General features: G+C 40.9%; 1 protein-coding gene across 1 annotated transcript in view; it reads left to right on the forward strand.

The window, feature by feature from the left end:
• The window catches only part of enpp2l (ectonucleotide pyrophosphatase/phosphodiesterase 2-like), a 42,491-nt gene that overhangs the window by 15,248 nt on the left and 4,930 nt on the right, over positions 1 to 22,313 (forward strand). Inside the window, exons 18-24 of the mRNA XM_087835213.1 lie at positions 710 to 876; positions 1,005 to 1,062; positions 1,284 to 1,423; positions 4,355 to 4,496; positions 5,152 to 5,229; positions 7,585 to 7,717; positions 8,415 to 8,568. Coding sequence (XP_087691339.1) covers positions 710 to 876; positions 1,005 to 1,062; positions 1,284 to 1,423; positions 4,355 to 4,496; positions 5,152 to 5,229; positions 7,585 to 7,717; positions 8,415 to 8,568 — 872 coding nt within the window. The remainder of the gene's footprint in view (positions 1 to 709; positions 877 to 1,004; positions 1,063 to 1,283; positions 1,424 to 4,354; positions 4,497 to 5,151; positions 5,230 to 7,584; positions 7,718 to 8,414; positions 8,569 to 22,313) is intronic.

Consider the following 22,313-nt stretch of genomic DNA (forward strand, 5'->3'; position numbering starts at 1 on the left):
ATGAGCTTTGATCATTTTCTGATTAAGCTCAGCTATTGAACGGCGTATATTTTAAAGTAAAGGCTTTAAAACCAAGTTAGTACAAACGTCACTAATGTCACATAACTTTGCCGACATGTGGCCAACAGGAATGTTTTCATGTTCTTCGTTATTAAACATTTGCACATAAATAAGTGACATAATATTCAGTACTTAAAGTTTACTCTTCGGGCGCCCCTCATCTGCTGTTTTTTTCGGCAAAATTATCCACACCCACCGCCGCGCTATGCATTCTGGGATATGTTGGGCCACAAAGTCTACACCGCCACGTCCTTAAAATTCAGGGAAATGAAGGACGCATTTGAGGGCCGCATTTCGAGCAGCCTTCGAATTGGGACAGCCTTCGTCGCATCCCTGTGACGTAATCGGCCTTAAAATGCGGCCTTTAAGGCTGCAGACCCTGAGTTGGGATACAGCCAATGTCCTGCAGATCCATCCCTACTCCAACACAGCTGAATCAAATGGTTGGATACCTCTTCAGCCATCAAGTTTGGCAAAGGCCTGATAACAAGCCACTCCTTTGATTCAGGTGTGTCGGAACAAGGATGCGTCTAAAAGCTGCAGGACGGAAGCTCTAAAGGGCTGGAGGTGGACACTCCTGGCCTAGATAATAACACTAATGTTATCATTACTATTATAATAGTGTGTCCTCTGATTGTTCGTGCTTTAGACTTGTTGGGATTGAAGCCAGTTCCAAACAACGGGACACACGGCAGTCTGAACGACCTGCTGAAAGATCCGCCTTTCCAACCCAGCATGCCAGAGGAAGTCACGGCACCGTCGCCGCCGTCCGACGCCGAAATCAGCCACGACCTGGGCTGCAGCTGTGACGATGAGGTCTGTGGGAGGCAGCGATGCCGCAGAAATCATTTCTAACATCTAAATTCAGCTGATCTCACCGTGTTTGTCACTTTCTTCTGTAACAAACAAAGATGAGGAAAAAAAACACGTTTTATCATTTTCAGAACAAAGTGGAGATCACTGGACCGTTCACGCGTGCATCAGATGGGGTCTACAGTTATAGTAAGTGTTGCTATACACACATACACTGGAACAGCTGCGTTCAGCTAGCAGCTGAGGAAATTATTTGACAGTAAATCTAGATTTTCTTAAAAAAGCAATGCCTCCTGTTTCTGCCGTTTTATTGGTCAGTAGGAACTGCAGAGGACACCAACAGAATCACCTTTAATTATGAAGTATAATCAAATAATTTGGCATCGAGGTACAACATGTTGTTTTTGCAGACAGCACCCAGCTGCCGTTTGGTCGACCAGCGGTGATGTTTGACACTCAGTACAGTCTTCTTCATCATGTGGAGTTCATCAGTGGATACAGCAAAGAGCTAGCCATGCCTCTGTGGACATCATACACACTGCCACCACAGGTACACACATGTGAAGTTCTTATATCAGTCAGCTTGGTTCTACAGCCATTGATTGTCCCTTGAAGTCACCTAAAACTTTATTTAGTTTTTCCTCTAGTTTGATGGTTGTTGTGTTCCTGCTAGTCCAAATTATAAAAACGTCAGAGGATAAATTCAGAGATACACTTCCACGATATGAAGATAAAAGTTTGAGTTTTTTTTCTGTTATATTTCAGGAGTTCTAATGTTCATATTGATTGCCAGTTGTTTGCTTAAGATTAGCTGCTGTTCATATCCAGAGATGGGCAGTAACGCGTTACTTGTAATCTGATTACTTTTTAAAAGTAACGAGTAAAGTAAGGGATTACTATTGCAAAAACGGTAATTAGATTACTGTTACTTTCCCGTAGGAACGCTGCGTTACTGCGTTACTAAAACCGTGATTTTTTGCGAGAATGTCTCACGACAGTGACGTAAGCGAGTGCGACGTTCGTGACAACAGCTGTGTGCAGATCAACAATGGATCATATATCGAGTGCAGAGAGAGTATGAGCGTGCAGCGTTTAAAGCGTGGAAGTACTGACCTTACTTTGAGTTTGATTCCATAAAAAGTGACAAAAACATTAGTGTCCGTTGTGCGTGGGAAGAAAACTTCTTTTTACAGCGAAAAAACCCCTAAACCTCCAAACAAGCACCGAGTAGCTACGACGTAATGGGAAACTCACAGAGAAACTCACGGATTCTTCCACTGACCGCTGCACACCTGCACCAGGGTAACCCTCCGCCTACCCCACTCCTGCTTTACAGGTGAAAATAGAGCAACAGGACCGCTAGTCTTTGACTTTATTTATTTTCTGCTGTGTTTTACTTGCATCTATTTGAAAGACTGAGTGTAAACACAAAAAATATTTTATTTTATGTGCTGGAATGTGCAGAAAATAGGTTTAAATATTAAACTAATTTCTTCCAGTCAGAGAATGTTGCAGATAATTAAATGTTTGCTTGATGCATAAAGTTAAAAGATTAAAACTAATAAAACAAGTTTTAAAAAGAGACTTTTCCATTTGATTACATTTTGTATGATGATTATGCAGAAAAAGTACAATTGGGCTGAAAGATCTATCACTTTATCACCTATTCAGGTTGTAAATCCTGTTTTTAAAAAGTAACTAAGTAACTAATTACTTTTGAAAATAAGTAATCAGTAAAGTAACGGGATTACTTTTTTAGGGGAAATAATCAGTAATTAGTTACTGATTACTTTTTCAAGTAACTTGACCAACACTGTTCATATCAAGAAACTGAACCTGAAGAGTCTGCAGGTCATCACCGCCCTGTTCCTGTGGAAAGTCTTATTCTTATATTTATACTCTTGTCTGTGAAAAGCACTTTAACTCACCTTTTGCAAACTTTTTCAGTATCCAGAATTGACAGGATTATAAATGAGTACATCAGAGGCAAAGCTCAGGTCGAGTAGTTTGGAGATGGCACTAGCGAGACGAGGCTGAGACAGTTTGGACATGTTCAGAGGAGGGAGAGTGGATGTGTTGGAGGAATGAGGAAGACCTTGGACGACGTCCACGGTTGTGGTCAAGGAGGATATGCAGAGGTGCCTGCAAGACACAAGAGGGCGCTTGGGATAGAAGAAGAGGAAGAAGCCTTCCTGTGCAATGTTTCGAAGCTGCTATATCAGCATGTTTGAATGCACTTCGTGCTGGTGTTACTAACCCTGGTGCAATCAGTGCTTTATGACGATTAGTCAAAGTCAAATGTATTTATACAGCACATTTAAAACAGCAACTGTTGAGCAAAGTGCTGAACATTTAAAATTAAAAATAATTAAAAGAGATAAAAATAAAAAAGAAAATTTATGAAAAAAAGTATAAAATGAGGAGATTTGAATAAGAAATAAGACAAATAAAAATAGTTCATTCATTCCTCATTCTGATTTAAAAGCCAAGGAATAAAAGTGGGTTTTCAGATGGGTTTAGAAGCAGTTACAGCAAAGTCCGACCTCCTCTGTGCTGTAATGTGGACCTCAGCACAGCTGGGAGCATTTGATCCGCAGACCTCGTTAACCTTGTGAACCCGTTCAAAAGATCAGAAAAGTCTGAGGGTGCTAACCCATGTAACGCCTTAAAGACGGATAATAACATTTTAACATCCATTTGAAAAGTGACTGGCAGCCAGTGTGAGGATGTTAGACTGACACCTGAGTAAAGACTATTACAAAAGTCTTTACTCAGGTGATTAGTTTGAAATGTTTGAAATGTAGCATTTATGGTCAAAACTACAGTGACTGTAGTTTTTGAACCCTGCCCTGCGTTTGCACGAACAGCGTGTCCAGACGTGTCCAGACTGTAAACAGACGTCTTCTTCCTCTCTTCGTTGATATAAATGAGGTTAAACCACATTAGAGGCACTCTGTACGTGCTGTTTGCAGTGAGCGACTGTGTTTGTGTCGCAGCAGGATGTGACCGAGCTCTGAAAACATGCAAACATGAAATCTCCAACAGCCACTCCAGTAAACACACTCGGCCTGTGATTCGGTGAACGTGCGTGTTTGACTCGTTGCAGGTGTTGTTGTGATGTTGTGCAGCTGCTCACATATGGCACACCTGCTCCGTGCATACACATCGTCATGCATGAATGCCAAAACAACACGCAGACATGAGTGGAAGTAAACATTGTAATAGCGCCCAGGATTACATCTGAATTTCACTCTCACTCTCACTTTTATCTTAGATGCTTTCAGCTGCATCAAAGTGCAACTGAAACCATTAAATGACAAAACAAACCCTTTTTCCATTTATTAAGGGAATAAAAACATTAACCCTACCCGGCCCTATGCAGGATAAAAGTAATGCTCCTACTGTTGAATCATGAATTGACTGTGATTAACCACATTTTTGGTTCAGTTTCACTGTATGTTGTCACATGTCTGTCTCACAGGAGGACATGACTCCTATACCAGATGCTTCTCCGAGTGCTAAGTGCATCCGAGTCGACGCCAGAGTGTCAGCTGATCACAGTCACAGCTGCAGCGCCTACGGCCAGAACACCCACCTCACGTATGGCTTCCTCTTCCCCCCAGGTAGCACCACAGGGTGAACACAGGACCCTCTGTGCAGAAATATTCATGTTGCTTTGTATACATTGTGCAAACATCATAAAATCTTAGTATAAATGAGATTAAATTATATTATGTTGAGTTATTTGTAATATTAATTGTAATCGAAAGAGTCGTTTAGGTTTTGTTGAGCTTTAATTCTTGACGATTTAACTGATGTAGTCATAGGAACATTATAGAAAATAAAATATAAATTATGTGAAAAAAATAAAAGTCTAACCCTTAAATAAGGATGGAAATCAGGGCCCTGAGAACCAGTTTCCTGAAGTTCACCTTTCCAAGGAAGTTGGAGAACGACAGAAAGTGGACCAGGCCACCTTGTTGCATATAATGGGGGAGTTCATTTGTCCAAACTTTGCATACATTGTTAGCACTATAGCTTGTGTTATTTAACACAATATAGTTACATTTAAAATGATATTTGAGGAGGAAAACACTGGAATTCCAGCGGAGTGCCGGGAAAATAGGAAATCATTACAATAACCAGAAATTTCACTGGGTTAACTTTGACTGTCACAACTTCTGAGCGACGTTTCTGCGATGTCAACATCTTATACGAGCTTGTTTGGATATGTGCAAACAGATAAGACAGGTGTGACTCACACGTTTGTGTTGACAGAGCTGGCAACATCTCCCGAGTCCAGATATGACGCTTCGCTCATCACCAACACTGTCCCCATGTACCCCGCCTTCAAGAGTAAGTCACCTCCATAAAAGTCAAAAATTCTTATTTTCACTTCAGCTGTACGTAACTGTAAATGGCCTCGCTAGAAGTCTGACTAGCTATCCAAACAGCTAAACATGAACCCAGGAACTCCAGACAATAGATGAGAGCTTATGAAGTTTACCGATTCTTTCATTTTGTGAAACTGTAACAATAAAGCATATGTGGAAATGTACATTACTCATCTGCACTGTTAACAACAACATGTGCCTTAAACCAATTACCTAACAATGCATTTGAGAAGCTAGCATGACGATTAGCACCGCTAATTAGCATATGAACCGGCGATCTCATTTACATATGAATAGCACATTGAAAACTTGTTAACTGTGGTCCATCACACATAAAGACAACACTTGGAGTGTCTCATTGCTTTTTACCATTAAATACTTACAGACAATGCTTTAACAAACACCCAAAAGAAGAACATGAATGTGGCGCGGCCATCTTGAAACAGCATAGCAAGAAAACATCCACTTCCTGTTTAACTCTTCTTCTGCTGTCACAAAATATCAACTTAAAGGGGCCACAGGGTGGCACATTTTACTAACATTCAAACATGAAATTAACTAAGCAGTAACATAACAGTGACTGTAGCAACACGCTAACAGTTGTCTCAAGATGTTGTAATTATACCAGGGACCGGGAATGTGGGAAATCTGGTCTTTACTGCATTCCACAAAATATGTTACATTCCCATACAAGATGTTTGTGCTTCAGTAACAGGCTAGTGAAACATTGAGACTTTTCTCACTGAGCACTACTTTGTCTGTAAAATAAAACCGACTAACCAAATATGCCACTGTCAGCTGGTAATTAGCAAATTCCTCTTCTGGCTCCAAAAATCCTACAATGGACTAGAACAGCGGTGGGGAACGCCAGGCCTCAAGGGCCAGGGTCCTGCAGGTTTTAGATCTCACCCTGGGTCAACACACCTGAATCAGATGATGAGTTCATTAACAGGCTTCTGGAGAACTTTAAGACATGTTGAGGAGGTCATTTAGTCATTTAAATACGCTGTGTTGGATCAAGCGCACATCTAAAACCTGCAGGACACCGGCCCTCGAGGCCTGGAGTTGCCCACCCCTGGACTAGAACTTAGAACCTTAACCGTAGCACAGGGGTGGGGAACTCCAGGCCTCGAGGGCTGGTGTCCTGCAGGTTTTAGATCTCACCCTGGGTCAACACACCTGAATCAAATGATTAGTTCATTACAGGCCTCTGGAGAACTTCAAGACATGTTGAGGAGGTAATTTAGCAATTTGAATCAGCTGTGTTTGATCAAGGACACATCTAAAACCTGCAGGACACGGCACTCGAGGCCTGGAGTTGCCCACCCCTGCCATAGCATCTTTTTATTAAGTTTGATCAGTTGTTTATACGGTGCTTTTATCGACACCTGAGCTTCTTCTATCTAACACTCAAACCTGGGGTTCAGTATCTTGTTCATGATCCACTGACAGGATCTGATCCAGCTGGTCGGCAGCTCGCTCCTCAGTCTGATCCACAGTCGGCCCTCGGCCAACATCAAGGCTTCAAAATACAAAAGTACAGCGGGAATGTCCATCTTTGATATACAGTCTCTAGCTCGAAGCCAAAACAAAAACATGTCAGATTGTCTGAAGTGACTGATTCTCTATTTGAATAATTATGAGTTCTTATCAGCACTGAAGCCGCTGCAACAACACTGTTTGGTGACAGTCTATTTCACTTTCTCACCCCCTCCCTTTGTATTTAGAGTAGAGAATAGTTTAAACAATGAGTCTGACATCATGTGCATTTTTATCTGTTAGTGTAACTGTGCTCGTGGAGGTGGAAATTGAGTTTTGTTCCATGAGACACGGGACAGAAATGTGGTGATGTCAGGTGTGAGCGAGGATGGCCTGATAACCATTGTTTATAAAGAGAGAGAGGACTTATCAGGAGAAAGCAGACGCTCAGTCTCTGCATACCTGCCCCATGCATGCATCCATTATACTGTGTGTGCGTCAGCTGTGTCTGTTTGCGTCTGCTCGGCTAATAGGTTCTATATTAAGGCCATAAAAGGTTGCAGGAATAAATGGGCAGGATGGGTTTGCTTATTTAGGACGTGACGCCTAAAGTCTAGTTATGGTCAGTAGATTTACAGATGTTCACTCCACCAGTAAAACCTCACTTCTCCTGTTTTTATTCTTTCTTTGAAATGAAAAATCTACTCGAAAAGAAAAAATGAATATTTACAAAATCGAATACTGGACAGAGGGTGAGCTGCTCTCGAGTGTTTCTTACTGATGTTTATAAAAAAGTGAGAGTATAAACAGCATGACCTATTTCTCTGTGGGTGTGCAGGAGTGTGGAGTTACCTACAAGGCACGCTGCTGCGGCGTTACGCCGAGGCCAACAATGGGATCAACGTTCTCTGCGGCCCTGTTTTTGATTACAACTACGACGGCCTTCGAGACACCACCGAGAAGATAAAAGAGTAAGTTCACCGCAGCGGCGAGCGATGATGGCGCTCGGTCAGCTGATAACAACTAAAGTAAACTTGCATGTGCATGTGTGTCAAAACACATATGCACAAGGTTCAAGGTTATTTTGTTGCCATTTGTGCACAAAGCAGCGCAGAGCTCTCAGTCGTAGAGAAAAGATAAGAATAAGCAAGACAATGCAAAATACAACACAAATATAAATTATTAACTATATTATACCCTCTTTACAAGAGGGGTGGCAGGATATACACAGTCTGATTATATTGCAGACAGGATGTGCACATTTCTGAGGCAGCAGTGAGTCCTGATAACTCCCTCAGCTCTTTCCCAGCAGCGCTGTGAGTACACGGATGGACGTTTTATCCCTCCGATGCTCTCCAGTCTTTATGAGCCTTCCTGTCTGCCTGTGTCATAAATGCACTATATATAAATATATGGCGAGCATGTCGTCTCCATGTGAGGAATCATTTAAGTGATTAATAATTACACGGCATGCTGTGGTTTTCACTTTGTGGAGCTTACACTGTCACTCTGATTGTGGAGGTTATTTAAAGATTTACTAGACTTCTGATGCAATTTAGCTCCTAACGTAAGCAGCCACAGCAGTGTAAGTGATGCATTTGTACGGTGACCTGTGCTTTTCACTTTTTCACATTTTGCACGTGTCTCTGATCCCCCTCCTCGCTCCAGGTTCTCAGCTGATGGCTTCCCCGTTCCCACCCACTTCTACACTGTGATTACAAGCTGCCAGGAGGTGAACCAGACGGTTGATGAGTGTGACGGAGCGCTAAAGGTTTTCTCCTTCCTTCTTCCTAACAAGCCAGACAACAGTGAGGCATGCAGTGTGAGTAAGAATGAATTCATGGCCTTATGGAGCTTTATGTTGTAAGGTAAAGAGCCTCCAATCATTCCAGCAGGTGGCAGTACCTCCATATCTTTGTAGTGAAGTCATCTGCACAGCGTGAGCAGCAGCATGGGAAAAAAATGACCTTTAACCTTTTTTTATTAAGCTGTAGGTTTTTATTGAAAGATTAAAAAAAATGAAAACATGAAAAACAATCAAAAGATTTACAGGATGATGCTTTAAATTTTTAATTCCCAGGGATTAAAGTATCGCCGATAGATAAACATTTGCTTCTCCTGATTGCCATTTATCGTTTTCCTTTTTAAACACAGTAAACGTCAGATACTTTATGTAATGACTCAAACTGCAGAAAAATCATTTTGAAGAATTCTCCTTCAGCTGGGTTTTGTCACAAAATCGTCACTTTGACCATATTTCTTAAAAACACTCCAAACCATTGTAGGTGCAGTTTGACGTAGTATCATAGAAAGAGGCAGGATAAAATTCTGCTGTATCTTTGTGGGCGATCGTGGCTCAAGAGTTGGGAGTTCGCCTTGTAATCAGAAGGTTGCCGGTTCGAGCCCCGGCTTGGACAGTCTCGGTCATTGTGTCCTTGGGCAAGACACTTCACCTGTTGCCTACTGGTGGTCCGGCAGCCTCGCCTCTGTCAGTGCGCCCCAGGGTGGCTGTGGCTACAATGTAGCTGCCATCACCAGTGTGTGAATGGGTGGATGACTGGATGTGTAAAGTGCTTTGGGGTCCTTAGGGACTAGAAAAGCGCTATATAAATACAGGCCATTTTAATCAGAATCATTATTGACCTGCGTTGGGCACATCAGAGGATCAGAGACCAAACCAACATTTCATGTCTCACCTCTTTGAATTTCTGCATTTTAAAATTATTATTATCGTTGTTGTTGTTAACATTTTGTCATTTGTCTTTGGGTAGTATTATTATTAGCTGGAGGCACTTATGACGTGTTGTCTCCCAACAGATAATCCATCTACACTGAGAGTAGGAATAAAGGAGAAAATTAAATCAATCTTTATTTATAAAGCACGTTTCATACAAAGATGTAGCACAAAGTGATTTACATGGTTAAAAGCACCCCACCCCACCCCCACCCCGCCCTCCAACTCACTCCCCACACTCTCATTAACATAAACGATCATGGATTCATACACATCCCCCACCCCCCGCATACACACGCACACTTAAAGAGTAAAATTGGGCTGGGCACACATGAGCCAGGTGAGGAAACACTATCACGGGGAGCCGTCTGCACCGGGAGCCCCAGCAGCCACGGTCGATCACAGCCCCGGTGCAGAGAGCCCCCTCCGAGGAAACACTGGAGATATGACCTAATAAGAGTATATACAGAATAAAAAAATAAAAAAATAAGAACGGGATACAATATAAATAGAGTAAGAAGATAAAAAATGAATAAGAATAAAATCCATAAATATTAGGTAAAACCTAAATTAATAATAGAATAACAGGATAGAATAAATAAGCATAAAATAAATAAACGTTAAGTAAAAGCTAAATTAAAAAGGTGGGTCTTGTTCTTAAAAACATGTACGTTCTCTGCGGCCCTGAGCTCCTCCGGCTGTTCCACAGACGAGGACCATACCACTGAAAAGCTGCCTCTCCGTGAGCATGTGTCCTGACTTTAGGGACAATCAAAAGGCCAGTACCAGAGGACCTCAGGGTCCGCGAGTGTAGTGGTGGCACTCCGTCTCTATTTCACTCGTCTGTACCACCTTTAGGAGTCAGTCCGGCAACATGCATTTGAAACGCGAGCAAGTCCAGGTACTTTTCTTGCAAAAAAGATGTTTATTGAAACTTTTAATTTACATGGTAAGAATCGGTCAAAAAACTGTGTTGCTTCCAGCTTATCCGACTCCCCAACTACGTAATTACAGTGTGCCGGAAGCCCAAAATACTAAAAAGCACATTAGAATGTCACACTTCTATATTCTATACCTTTAACAAAACAGTATTTTGAAATTAACTAGAAATTATATTCTTAACATCAAACATGTATATTTCTCCTCTAATCATTTTACCAGTACCAATAAAATTAACCTTTAATTGGCTCTTACAGCGAGGGTTCATATGGTAGAAGCAGATCTGAGAGATAAGAAGGCCCGAGACCATTAAGACATTTAAAAACCAATAAAAGAACTTTAAGATCGATCCTGAAACACACGGGGAGCCAAAACCGGTGTAATGTGGGCCCGCCCCCTGGTTATTCTTTTTGGGGAGACCAGAGAGCAGGGCAGTAATCAATGCGACTGGTAATAAAAGCATCAACATCTCCGCGTTGGCCCGAGAGAGAATAGGGCGGACTCTGGCTATATTTTTTAGATGATAAAATCCAATTTTGGTTACATGTTTAATATGTGGGATAAAACCAAGCTCAGAGTCAAAAACAACACCCAGGTTTTTCACTTGTAGCGAAGGACATAGTGAAGATGCCTGTAATTTAGACAAGAGTTTCTCTCTCTGAGCCTCAGGACCGACGATTAAAACTTCAGTTTTGTCCTGGTTAAGCTGTAAAAAGTTTTCTGCCATCCAAGATCTTATATCTAACATACAGTTAAAAAGGGCATCCATTGGTCTGGTGTCATCAGGAGACACGGAGATGTACAGCTGAGTGTCATCAGCGTAACTGTGGAAGTTCACTCCATGCCTCCTGATGACACCGCTGAGAGGGAGCTTATACAAATTAAAAAGTACAGGGCCTAAAACCGACCCTTGGGGCACACCACATGTCATTTTATGGAGCACGTATCCATACTCACCATAAAAGTTCTGTCTGAGAGACAGGAAGTGAACCAGTCAATTACTACGAAATCTGAAGGATTGTCTTGACTTGCCTCGAGCTATTTGGGAACCATTGTTGTTATAATAATAATAATAATAATAATACCACTGGTATTATAATCTTGTGTAATATGATGACTCACCATGACAGTCTGGGTTTGTCTCTGACCTGGATTTATGCTGACCTCTAGTCAGCATAACTTCTGGGTGAAGTGGATACGAGTAGTACGTCTTTCGAGGAATGAGTCAGCAAAGCTAAGCCGACAAAGATGAGTGTAGCTAATCCTTTTATAATACTTGTTTTCATTGCAGCCAAACTGAGGTGAATAGAATGGGCTTGTGTTCAGCTCCGTGTCTTACATTTGAATCTACGACTCTGTTGGGCCATGTGAGCAAACAGCATCTTTATTGTCCATGCTCGTCTCCTTCATCTTCTTTGTTATCTTATTAATTACTAAGAAAGTAAATTAATTACTAAGTTCACTAAGAAAAAGGAGAATAAAATGAATATCGTGAACCTTAACGATGCTATTCTGTAATATGTTTTGGTAGAGCTTCGATTTTGTGTCGGCAGCACTGGACTGCAGTAAAATAAAAGCAGTCAACAGGCCTGTGTGCTTCCTCCTGCATGAGCTGAAGTCATGCATCGTGTCTTTGTATCTGCTTTTGTAGTTCAGGTGACAGTAATGATCAGTGTTGGTCAAGTTACTTGAAAAAAGTAATCAGTAACTAATTATTGATTACTTCCCCCAAAAAGTAATCCAGTTACTTTACTGATTACTTATTTTAAAAAGTAATTAGTTACTTAGTTACTTTTTAAAAACACGATTTACAACCTGAATAGGTGATAAAGTGATAGATCTTTCAGCCCAATTCTACTTTTTCTGCATAATCCATCATACAAAATGTAATCAAATGGAAAAGTCTCTTTTTAAAACTTGTTTTATTAGTTTTAATCTTTTAACTTTATGCATCAAGCAAAAATTTAATTATCTGCAACATTCTCTGACTGGAAGAAATTAGTTTAACATTTAAACCTTTTTTCTGCACATTCCAGCACATAAAATAAAATATTTTTTTTTGTGTTTACACTCACTCTTTCAAATAGATGCAAGTAAAACACAGCAGAAAATAAATAAAGTCAAAGACTAGCGGTCCTGTTGCTCTATTTTCACCTGTAAAGCAGGAGTGGGGTAGGCGGAGGTTTACCCTGGTGCAGGTGTGCAGCGGTCAGTGGAAGAATCCGCGAGTTTCTCTGTTAGTTTCCCATTACGTCGTAGCTACTCGGTGCTTGTTTGGAAGTTTAGGGGTTTTTTTCGCTGTAAAAAGAAGTTTTCTTCCCACGCACAACGGACACTAATGTTTTTGTCACTTTTTATGGAATCAAACTCAAAGTAAGGTCAGTACTTCCACGCTTTAAACGCTGCACGCTCATACTCTCTCTGCACTCGATATATGATCCATTGTTGATCTGCACACAGCTGTTGTCACGAACGTCGCACTCGCTTACGTCACTGTCATGAGACATTCTCGCAAAAAATCACGGTTTTAGTAACGCAGTAACGCAGCGTTCCTACGGGAAAGTAACGGTAATCTAATTACTGTTTTTGCAATAGTAATCCCTTACTTTACTAACGCGTTACTGCCCATCTCTGGTAATGATACAGTAATGAGCTATAACACATGCTTACAAACAACTCATTCAGCTTCATTAATCGTTCACTGGAGTTTTAAGATGTTTTCCAGTTAAGAGCGTTACCATAGAGATGGATAAAAGTCTTATCAAAACACAGTCACGTGACTGTTATGGAAGGAATTAAATACGTGCTGTTCTGAAATACTTCGATGTTCCTCCCAAAATGTTTCTTCCCAATTTCCTCAGACTTGTTGCAATAAGTTGCAGTTGATCATCTAATATCTGGGAGGGGATGTGTTGCAACTCTGACGTTTGATTAAGGCGCCATTCATGCTTTAATAAGCATGACTTACCCACTCTGTGTCAAATCATTATGAAGGCAGACTGCATGGCTCCAAATTAAAGCAATAAAATAACAATGGGCAGCATTTCTTTTAATTCACTTTTAGTACCAGTACATTTTACATTTTCTTATTCTGCGTCCAAGCTCAACAATGTTACATAAAGTGTGATTAATCCGCTGTCCTGTGTGCTTGTTAATGGGCAGCTTTGTAAACATCTCCAAACTTTCCTGAGACTCTTCAGCTCCAATCGTGAGCAGAATGAATGGAGCGGGCAGATTAAATGATGGAGCTTTTACACACAGCTCTAAATATAAAACTGCAATTAGTTCATGATAAACACACCGCTCATGTTTATGCAGACCCTACAAATATATACTCAGTAATGGTTAAACTACTTCCATTCTCATGCCATGCTTTGACTTTTTTAAAAAACTAAACAGCCAACAAGCCCGTGCTGCGACTGCACCACTGGGTCATTTCTAAAGAATGCGTCTTTGTTTATCGGCACAAAACTTGGTCTTTTCTTCCTCTGTTGGGTTGGACGGAGTAAAGCTGAGCAACTGTGCTGTTTCCATAGATATACAATGGCTTTCAAACAAGTAAAAGTAGGTCAAGATCAAGAAAAGTTCAAGAAAAGAAGAAGAAAGCAGCAATGGGAACATTTGTAAAGTTTGGCCCACTCGTCCTTTCTTCTTAAATTCAGCAACACTTGAAGGTTTCCAGCATGAAGATGATCGTGTTTAACGTCACGCCAAAGTAGCTCAATCTGATTGGACTCTAGACTTTGACCAGGTCAGACTTTGGGGTTTTTGAGCCGTTCAGAAGTGGATAATTATTATAATTTAGAGAGATTGTAATGATAAGCGGAGTGATAATTCTTACACTGACTCATGCCGTGTGCTTTGGGAGGCACTGGAACAACTGGAACAAAGAGTCATGACCAATGTGATAAAAACCCTGATCCAGTAACAGCGTGCTCACAGAACCACTGATTCTGTGCGTCACTGACTTGTTCTTTGCTCACTTACTGCACAAAGAACCAATTATGCTCGCTCACTAGATTAGATTTACATCCTATGGTGTCATGATTGTAACAGTACCGTTGCTTATCAGGCATCAGTGATTCCCAACAAAGATGCCCTGGTCCTCCTAAACATGTAGAACACGTTTGATGGTTTCCTGATACATTTAAATATTTCAGATCATTGAAAAGAATTTAAATGAAGGTCTTTTATTAAGGGGAAAAATCCAAACCTAGCTGGCCCTGTGTGACAGTATTTGGCCCGTAAACCTAATATCTGGTTGGGCCAGCAATCAACCGTTTGCGATAACTGGCTATAAGTTTTTCCTTTACTAATAAACGCCTTTGTGTTTACCTGTTTGATGGTCGTTTCATGATCTGAAACATTTACGTGTGATGAACATACAAAGAAATAGGAAATCAGGGAGGGGCAAACACTGTGTCTATAGTACAGCAACATGACATGTAAACTTATTACCACCCTGACTGCCTGTTTATGCAGAACTGCCAGTTCAGAGCCAGCTGGGCAGTTCGAATGCAGTCCTTGTTTGCGTGATGCTGTGAGGTAATATGGCAGCTGGCAATACGGCAAATAGAAGTGAGGACAAGAGGCCAGCTGTTCTTTGTCTGCACTCGTTTTCTGTTTATTGTATGTTAAATAAATAAAGATAGGATAGCCCTCGGGCCATTTGTCTGTGATTCAGAGACAAATTTGAAAGGATATGATATTTTCAAACCATATGAAACCACTGCACCCTCAATAAATATTTGATTATAGACAAAGGAAATGCAAAATCCAGGTTAGACTCGTAGTGTTTGGATCCGCTTGATTTCCTCCTGTCTGTGAATGGAAATTATGCCAAAACTTGAGTGTTGGGACACATACTAAATAATGATGTGACTCATTGCTGTAACATCTGGCTTTTGTCCCCGCTGTCTAAATATGTAATGAAATATGGGCAGTGGTTCCCAAACTTTTTTTGCTGGGCCCCCCTTTGTTTTACAAGAAAAATATTCGTGCCACGTCATTGTTTACATGAGATGAATTGCAGAATGGCAGATAGTCAGATTAACAGTATTTTGTCTCTATCTGCAGGTTTTACACGTTTACACAAGCAGTTACTGTCCCTCCATTTACAAAGGCAGAGGCGTCACGGTGTAATTATTTTACATATAGCTGTTTTTTTTTCCTGTGTAATAATATTCAACATTGTTATCAATACATTTTTCAAAAAATGCCTCTCTGTGCAAAATGGGTTTAAAAACATAAACAGCTGTTGGATCCTGTTTGTCTGTGATTTAAACAGCCCAGCGCTGCTCCCGACGCAGGGAAAACCAATCCTGCAGGGAGACCGACCTCGGCACTTGTGCAGGTGAAACCAAAGGAAGATTTGCTTCACCATATTTTCTAGTCTTTGGCTTAGAATGAAGTTGGTTTGGAAACATATTCAGCGATGCTTCATCTCCTGCTTTGCGTTTTTGTGGGCGCCTTGTGCTAGCAGTGTCCAAGCGTTAGTTTTTCCCTTCATGCCGCGCCCCCCCTGCAATGGCTCTGCGCCCCCCCTAGGGGGCGGGCCCCACACTTTGGGAAGGTCTGGGTTAGTGTGACTGAAAAATGTGCCTCTGAATAAACAATGAGTCACGGTGTGTGACACACAGAGGCTGCTTCTTGGATTAACTTTTTAAGCCATTGGCAAACATTGAAATTGTGTCTTATCTAACAGCTGCAAGAAAAATAAATCAGGAAAAGTTTGTGTGTTTTTATGGTTAAAAATCAGCCCATTGTCACTTGTCAAACAGTACAATAGATGTTTAGCTTCACTGATCATTTGAGGAGAAAATTGAGGAGATGGCTTCCCAACAACCACCAGGTTGGAAGTTTGCACAAGCTGTTTGAAAGACATTACTGATCTAGTCTCATGTTGCTCCATTTTACTCCAAATGTCCTAAATGATAAAAACAATTCTTTTCAGAGAACACGGAGTACATGATCAGTGTGTCTGTGTGCAACATATCAGCCATTAAGATTCTGCACTGATAGCAGAGGCTAATGAAAAGCTGTATTACAGTGAGGTTATGGTAATATGCTAACTTATAATATGCTAACAGCTAACTTACTGCACAAACATAAACTGACTCCAGTGTGTTGAGATACTTTATTTACTGTCACAGGATTGTTGACAAGATGTTGCTCATATAGTGTTTGATTATTTGACGGCATCATTTTTGTGGTTAATTGTCAAAGTTCATGGATGTTTTCAGGGGAGGGCTGCGAACTGTGCAAACCCTTGCCTTGCAACATGATTCTGTGCTGTGACATACTTGATGCAATAAGTCCTGCAGACAGTGGAAATGGACAGACTGGGAGGGGAAGCTAACAAAAATCTCTCCACAATGAGCCAGGCTAGTCCAAAACAAGCAGGCGAGGGAAAACTGCAAAAGGAAACTAGAAAAATTTGCATTTCCTGCAAAAATGCTGTGTGGATGCCATAACGCTGAAGCTATCTGCTGAAAATGGCTGAAAAAGATGAAAAGTTGCAAAAATTGTATGGCGGTGAAGAAACCGAAAATTCTGCTGAAAACAGGTGAAGAAGCAGAAAGTTTTGCTGAAAAGTGGTGAAAAGCCAAAAATTCTACTGAAAGGGGTAAAGACGGAGAATTTTTTGCTGAAAAGTGGTGAAAAAATATCTTGCCTTGAGCAGGATTCAAACCTGGCCCGCCTGGTCTCATGGCAGCTACTCATCTCACTGAGCTAAACTCATTCTCACGAAGAAGAGGTGGAGAGACTGACAATTCTGCTGAAATGAGCAGAAGCTGCTGAGAATTGTGCTGATAAGAGGTGAAAAGGCTGAAAATTCTGCCAAAAAGAGGTGACTCAGCAGAATTTCTGCTGAAAAGAGGTAAAGAAGCAGAAAGTTGCGCTGAAAAGAGATGAATCAGCAGAATTTCTGCTCAAAATAGGTTTTTTTCTGAAAACAGCTGAGATTTGTGCTGATAAGAGGTGAAAAGGCTGAAAATTTTGCAGAAGAGGTGAATAAGCAGAATTTCTGCTGATAAGAGTTTTTTTTCTGAAAACAGCAGAAAAAGCTGAAATTTGTGCTGAAAAGAGTTAAATAAGTTGAATTGATAACTGAAAGAAACGTTGCCATAAGCAGGATTTGAACCCGGGCCTCCCAGTCTGAGAACGGCTGCTCATCTCACTGAGCTAAAACAGGTCAACCCGGCAAGGAAAATCAGTCAAGCCATGGATAATGTGGAAGAAATGGGCAAAAAATATTGCATAAAAAATTCAATATCTCAAAAAGTATAGAAGTTATGAGCACCAAAAGCCATAGCACCCATTAGCAGAAACAGCAGAATTTTTAAAAGTTTGAACTGAGAAAATCGGCTGAAAACTGAGGGAGTAGTTAAGTGCCAAAAAACATACGGAAGCAACTAGATTATAGTGGAATAAAGAATAAAGAGAAACAGGAACTCAATAGTGCCTTTGAGGGCATCCACACAATTACTAAAATGAGGAAATTGTAACAACAACAGATTGTTATATATCAATATATGATATATATTGCTCAGTAATAGGATGCCTATGAATCTGCGTAAGAGAAGATGCAGGACTGGGAAATGAAGACTCAAGAGAATGAAAAAGGAATGAAAGGAAATATTCTTTAACAATATCCATGGATCAAAGAAACGGGACAAAGAACAAGATATCGGGAAGATGTAGACAAAGTACCTTCTTTAGAAGAAGGGAGGACGTGCCTGAAGCAGACTTTCGGAGCCACAGCGGCCCATTTGCTCTTATGGCATGGCGAATTGCTAAGAAAAGAAAGAATGAAAGTAATGTTATGGTTATGGCCTCAATAAGAAACAAGTCACTGAGGAAGAAAGGTTGTAGTTATTTGTTGGAAGTATTTATTGCTCTTGGTATCGGAACAGTTAATCAATCCTGACAGACCAATGTTCCCCCGGACAAGGAAACACTGTCTGTGCTTTCCTGTCATCTTACTCTGAATATTATAATTGTTTCTGGGAAACGATTGCACTCCACTGATTACTTTCAGTCTGATAAAAGCTATAGTTGGAAGTTGGCAAAGATATTTGATATGGAGGAAACAGCTGGCTTCCTGGCAGACTCCCTGAATGGATAAATGGGAACATGTTTTAATGTAATGTGCTTTCCAGGGAATACCTCTTCAGAGCTTGAGTTGAGTATATCCTGGCAGGCTTCGGCGCTCTGTTTGTTTTGGTTGACGTCCTAAAAGAAACATGATCCGAGGGGTTACCCTCACTCTGTGCGTGGGCATGTGCCAAGCATCGTGAGGATAAATAGTGTTTGTGGTTCCCTTTGTGTACCTGGATTGTTTGTGCTCTTCAACTTTTTCCACACAGCTTCAGCTCTTGTGTCTTGGCATGACAACATATTATTCTTTGTCAACCTTTTGCTTGTGAGTCATATTGTTTTGACATCTTATAACGATGATGTTTGAGTTTCTGTAGCTCCGCCTGAAGCTGTGTTTTTACAGTCTGTCAGGAGGATTATGTAAAATCTGACATTTTCAAACATATATGCACATAGTTACATACAGTTGATTTTAATTATTTAGAAAGGGCTACACACCATAATATAGTAATTGTAACATCCATTTTCTTGCATTGATGGGTGTTGTCTGGGTCTTGGTCATGGATCTCCAGACCTCCCTCCCCCAGCCTATTTCAGGGAGGTACTCAGGCATGTACAAGCCAGTCGGGCGTAACCTCTCAAGTGTGTCCCAGGTATGTGCTGAGCTCTTCTCCCAATTGAACATCCCAGAAACACCTCACCTAGGAGTAATCTTTAGGAGTTAGTCACATGCATGAACCAGCTCAACTGGTTTCTGTTGATGTGGAGGAGTATCAGTTGTGGTTGGATCCCTTTCCCAATGACGGAGCTTATTACTATTCACAGAATGTGTTGAGATCAACCTGAAATGTTTTCAGTTTTATTAGAAATAGAGTACTTCCTGACTGAAAGGTTTCATCTTCCCAAAAAACAGAGAGTCTGTCCTTTGCTTCCTGGAATTCATGTCATCTCTGGATGACACTTTAACCAGTATACAGTAGCGTAAAAAATGTTGGGTCCATCCGATTCACAGATGTCCTAAGAGGACAGAAACAAGAAGATGGATGAAATGCAAAATGAAACAAGGAAATTCTTGAATTATCTCATTTCAGGAAGAGCCCAAAGGGAGATACTTATCTAGTTTCAAACTTATTTTGCTATCATGACTGTAAATGTTTAACCCACCACGAGGATGGATACAAAAGCCAGTTAGTCTTGGCACTGCTTTTATAGAGAGGTGTGTGATCGGAGATGGAGAGGGTTTGGCTTACTTGGTCTACAGGTGAGTGAAGCAGCTGAGGGGAGGGAGTGCTCCGTAGGAGTTGGTGAGCAGACAGTCGGTGGAAGGAGTGGAGGACAGGCAGGGAAGTTCTGTTCTCTTATTAGAAAGAGTTGTTTGAAAATTCCAAGTGATTGAACAGGAGTGCATGGAAGTGGAGCTGGTGGCAAAGAAGGTCCAGGCAGGTACTTGGACTTAGAGAGACTTAGAGCTTTTTATTGTCATTGTGCAGTTTCTTGCACAGCAAAACTGGGTAGCTGAACCACAAAGGTGCTGAAGTAAGAAGAAGAGAAACCAATATACAATGAAGGCGGGAAATAAATAAATAATTAAATAAATAGAATAAAATAAAAAGCAGTGTATATGTATACATATGTGAGTGGAACTATATACATGGTGTATGTGTAGGAAACATTGAAACAGACTGGGACCAAAATAATTGCACAGAACATGGAAAGACGGAGATATTGCACATAGATGATCAACAGCAGTGTCAGGGTGGATGTGTTGGGGAAGTCTTTACACACTCTTAGTTTGCATTAAGAGTTCTGACAGCCCACGGGAAGAAGCTGTTCTTTAGTCTGTTGGTTTTGCACCTGATGGATCTGAACCTTTTTCCAGAGGGCAGGATGTTGAAGAGGTGGTGTTAGGATGGAGGTGGTCCTTTATAATTGCCCTGGCTCTAGACAGACATCTTGAGCTGGCAATTAAGTCCAGGGAGGGGAGTGGACAGCCGGTCACCTTCTCTGCAGTTCTGATGACCTTCTGTAGTCTCTTCTTGTCAGCTGTTGTGCAACCAGCGTACCACACAGGGGTGGCGTGCACCAGCACACTCTCGATAGTGGCACGGTAGAAGGACACTAGGAGTTCAGTCTGCAGCCTGTTCAGAGCCCTCAAGAAATGGAGGCGCTGCTGGGCTTTCTGGTACGCTACCAGTCAAAAGTTTGGACACACCTTTTCATTGGTTTTTCTTACTTCTGGCACTCCATCATTACACGTCCTGGAGGTGTGTTTGGAGTCATTGTCCTGTTGAAAAACAAATGAATGCAAACTGGATGGGATGTCGCTGCAGGATGTTGTGGTAGCCATGGTTCAGTGTGCCGTCAGTTTTGAATAAATCCCCAACAGTGTCAACAGCAAAGCATGCCCACACCATCACACCTCCTCCTCTATGCTTCACGGTGTAGAGACCATCTGACCATGTAGAGACCATCTGTTCACTTTTTGTCTTTTTTAGACAAATCTCTTCTGCTTGTTGCTTTTCCTTAGTCGTGGTTTCTTAGCAGCTATTTGAGCTTTTCAGCTCCTCTAAACAGCTGATGTAGAGATGTGTCTGCTACTTGGACTCTTTGTGGGAACCTGAGGTGTGATTTCTGAGGCTAATTACTTGGATGAATTCAGCAGCAGAGGTCTTCAAATCGTCATTTGCTGGGGCGGTCCTCATGGGAGCCAGTTTTGTCGCTTGATGGTTTTTGTGACTGCACTTGGGGACACGTTTTAGCAATTTTCTGGACGGACTGACCATCAGTTTTTAAAGTAATAATGGTCAGAGGATTGACGTGGGGTTGTGTTTCATGTTGTCAGTGAGGAGCAGAGACACAGAAGGCAGCAGTGAGCCACCAGGGGAGTGTCTGTGTCCCAGGCTGAATGAGCAAAAGCCACAGTGTGTTTGTGTGCGGCAAATAAAAGGGCTGCTGCCCAAATCGACCATTACGGAGCGACTGGTCCTCAAATCAAGTCTTCAAATTTCAACAATTTCGATTTTATAAACAGATTTGTATGTTCTCTATATTTAACATTATGAACCATTCGTACCACTTTCTTCTAAGTATAAAAGTTTTATATAAGTCGCAGCACAATAACTGGAAAATTAGTGAGAAATATAAAATACGCATTGCCTTATAATCCAGTACATCTCTGACATTACACAAAATATAAATATTTTTAACCATCTTTTTTCTAACATGTTCAATATGAGATTTCCATGTTAATTTATCCTCAAGAGTTCAGTAACTCTCTTAATTGGAACTCCATCAATGGACAGAGTTACTTCATCCTCTTTTACACGCTTTCCAAAAATTATAAATTTCGCTTTTTGTCAAGTTCAAAGATAATTTGTTTACATCAAACCCTTAACATTTTGGACACATCGCAATATCATTTATATATCAATTAAAAAGTTTTGGTCCCAAAACAGAACCTTGAGGAACCCCACATTCAATTTTCAGTCTTTCAGATGAATTGTCTAAATAATGCACACACTGGGACCTATTTTCTAGATAACTACTTAAACAGTTCAAAGCGATTCCTCTCACCACATAATTCAGCTTAGAAATCAAAATAAAATGTTGCAGCGTATCAAAAGCTTTTTTTTAAGTCAACAAATACCCCTGTTGTATATTTATTTTTGTCTGTTGCAAATGAAATGTTGTCAATAGTAGTCATCAATGCTAATGCCGTTGATCTGTTATGCCATTAGTCATACTCCCAGCATTATACAATCTAAATTTCACATTATTTCCATCAGTCAATGCAT

This window comes from Neolamprologus brichardi, chromosome 22 (assembly GCF_056152115.1).
Source record: "Neolamprologus brichardi isolate AB-2024 chromosome 22, ASM5615211v1, whole genome shotgun sequence".
NCBI classification, from domain to species: Eukaryota; Metazoa; Chordata; class Actinopteri; order Cichliformes; family Cichlidae; genus Neolamprologus; species Neolamprologus brichardi.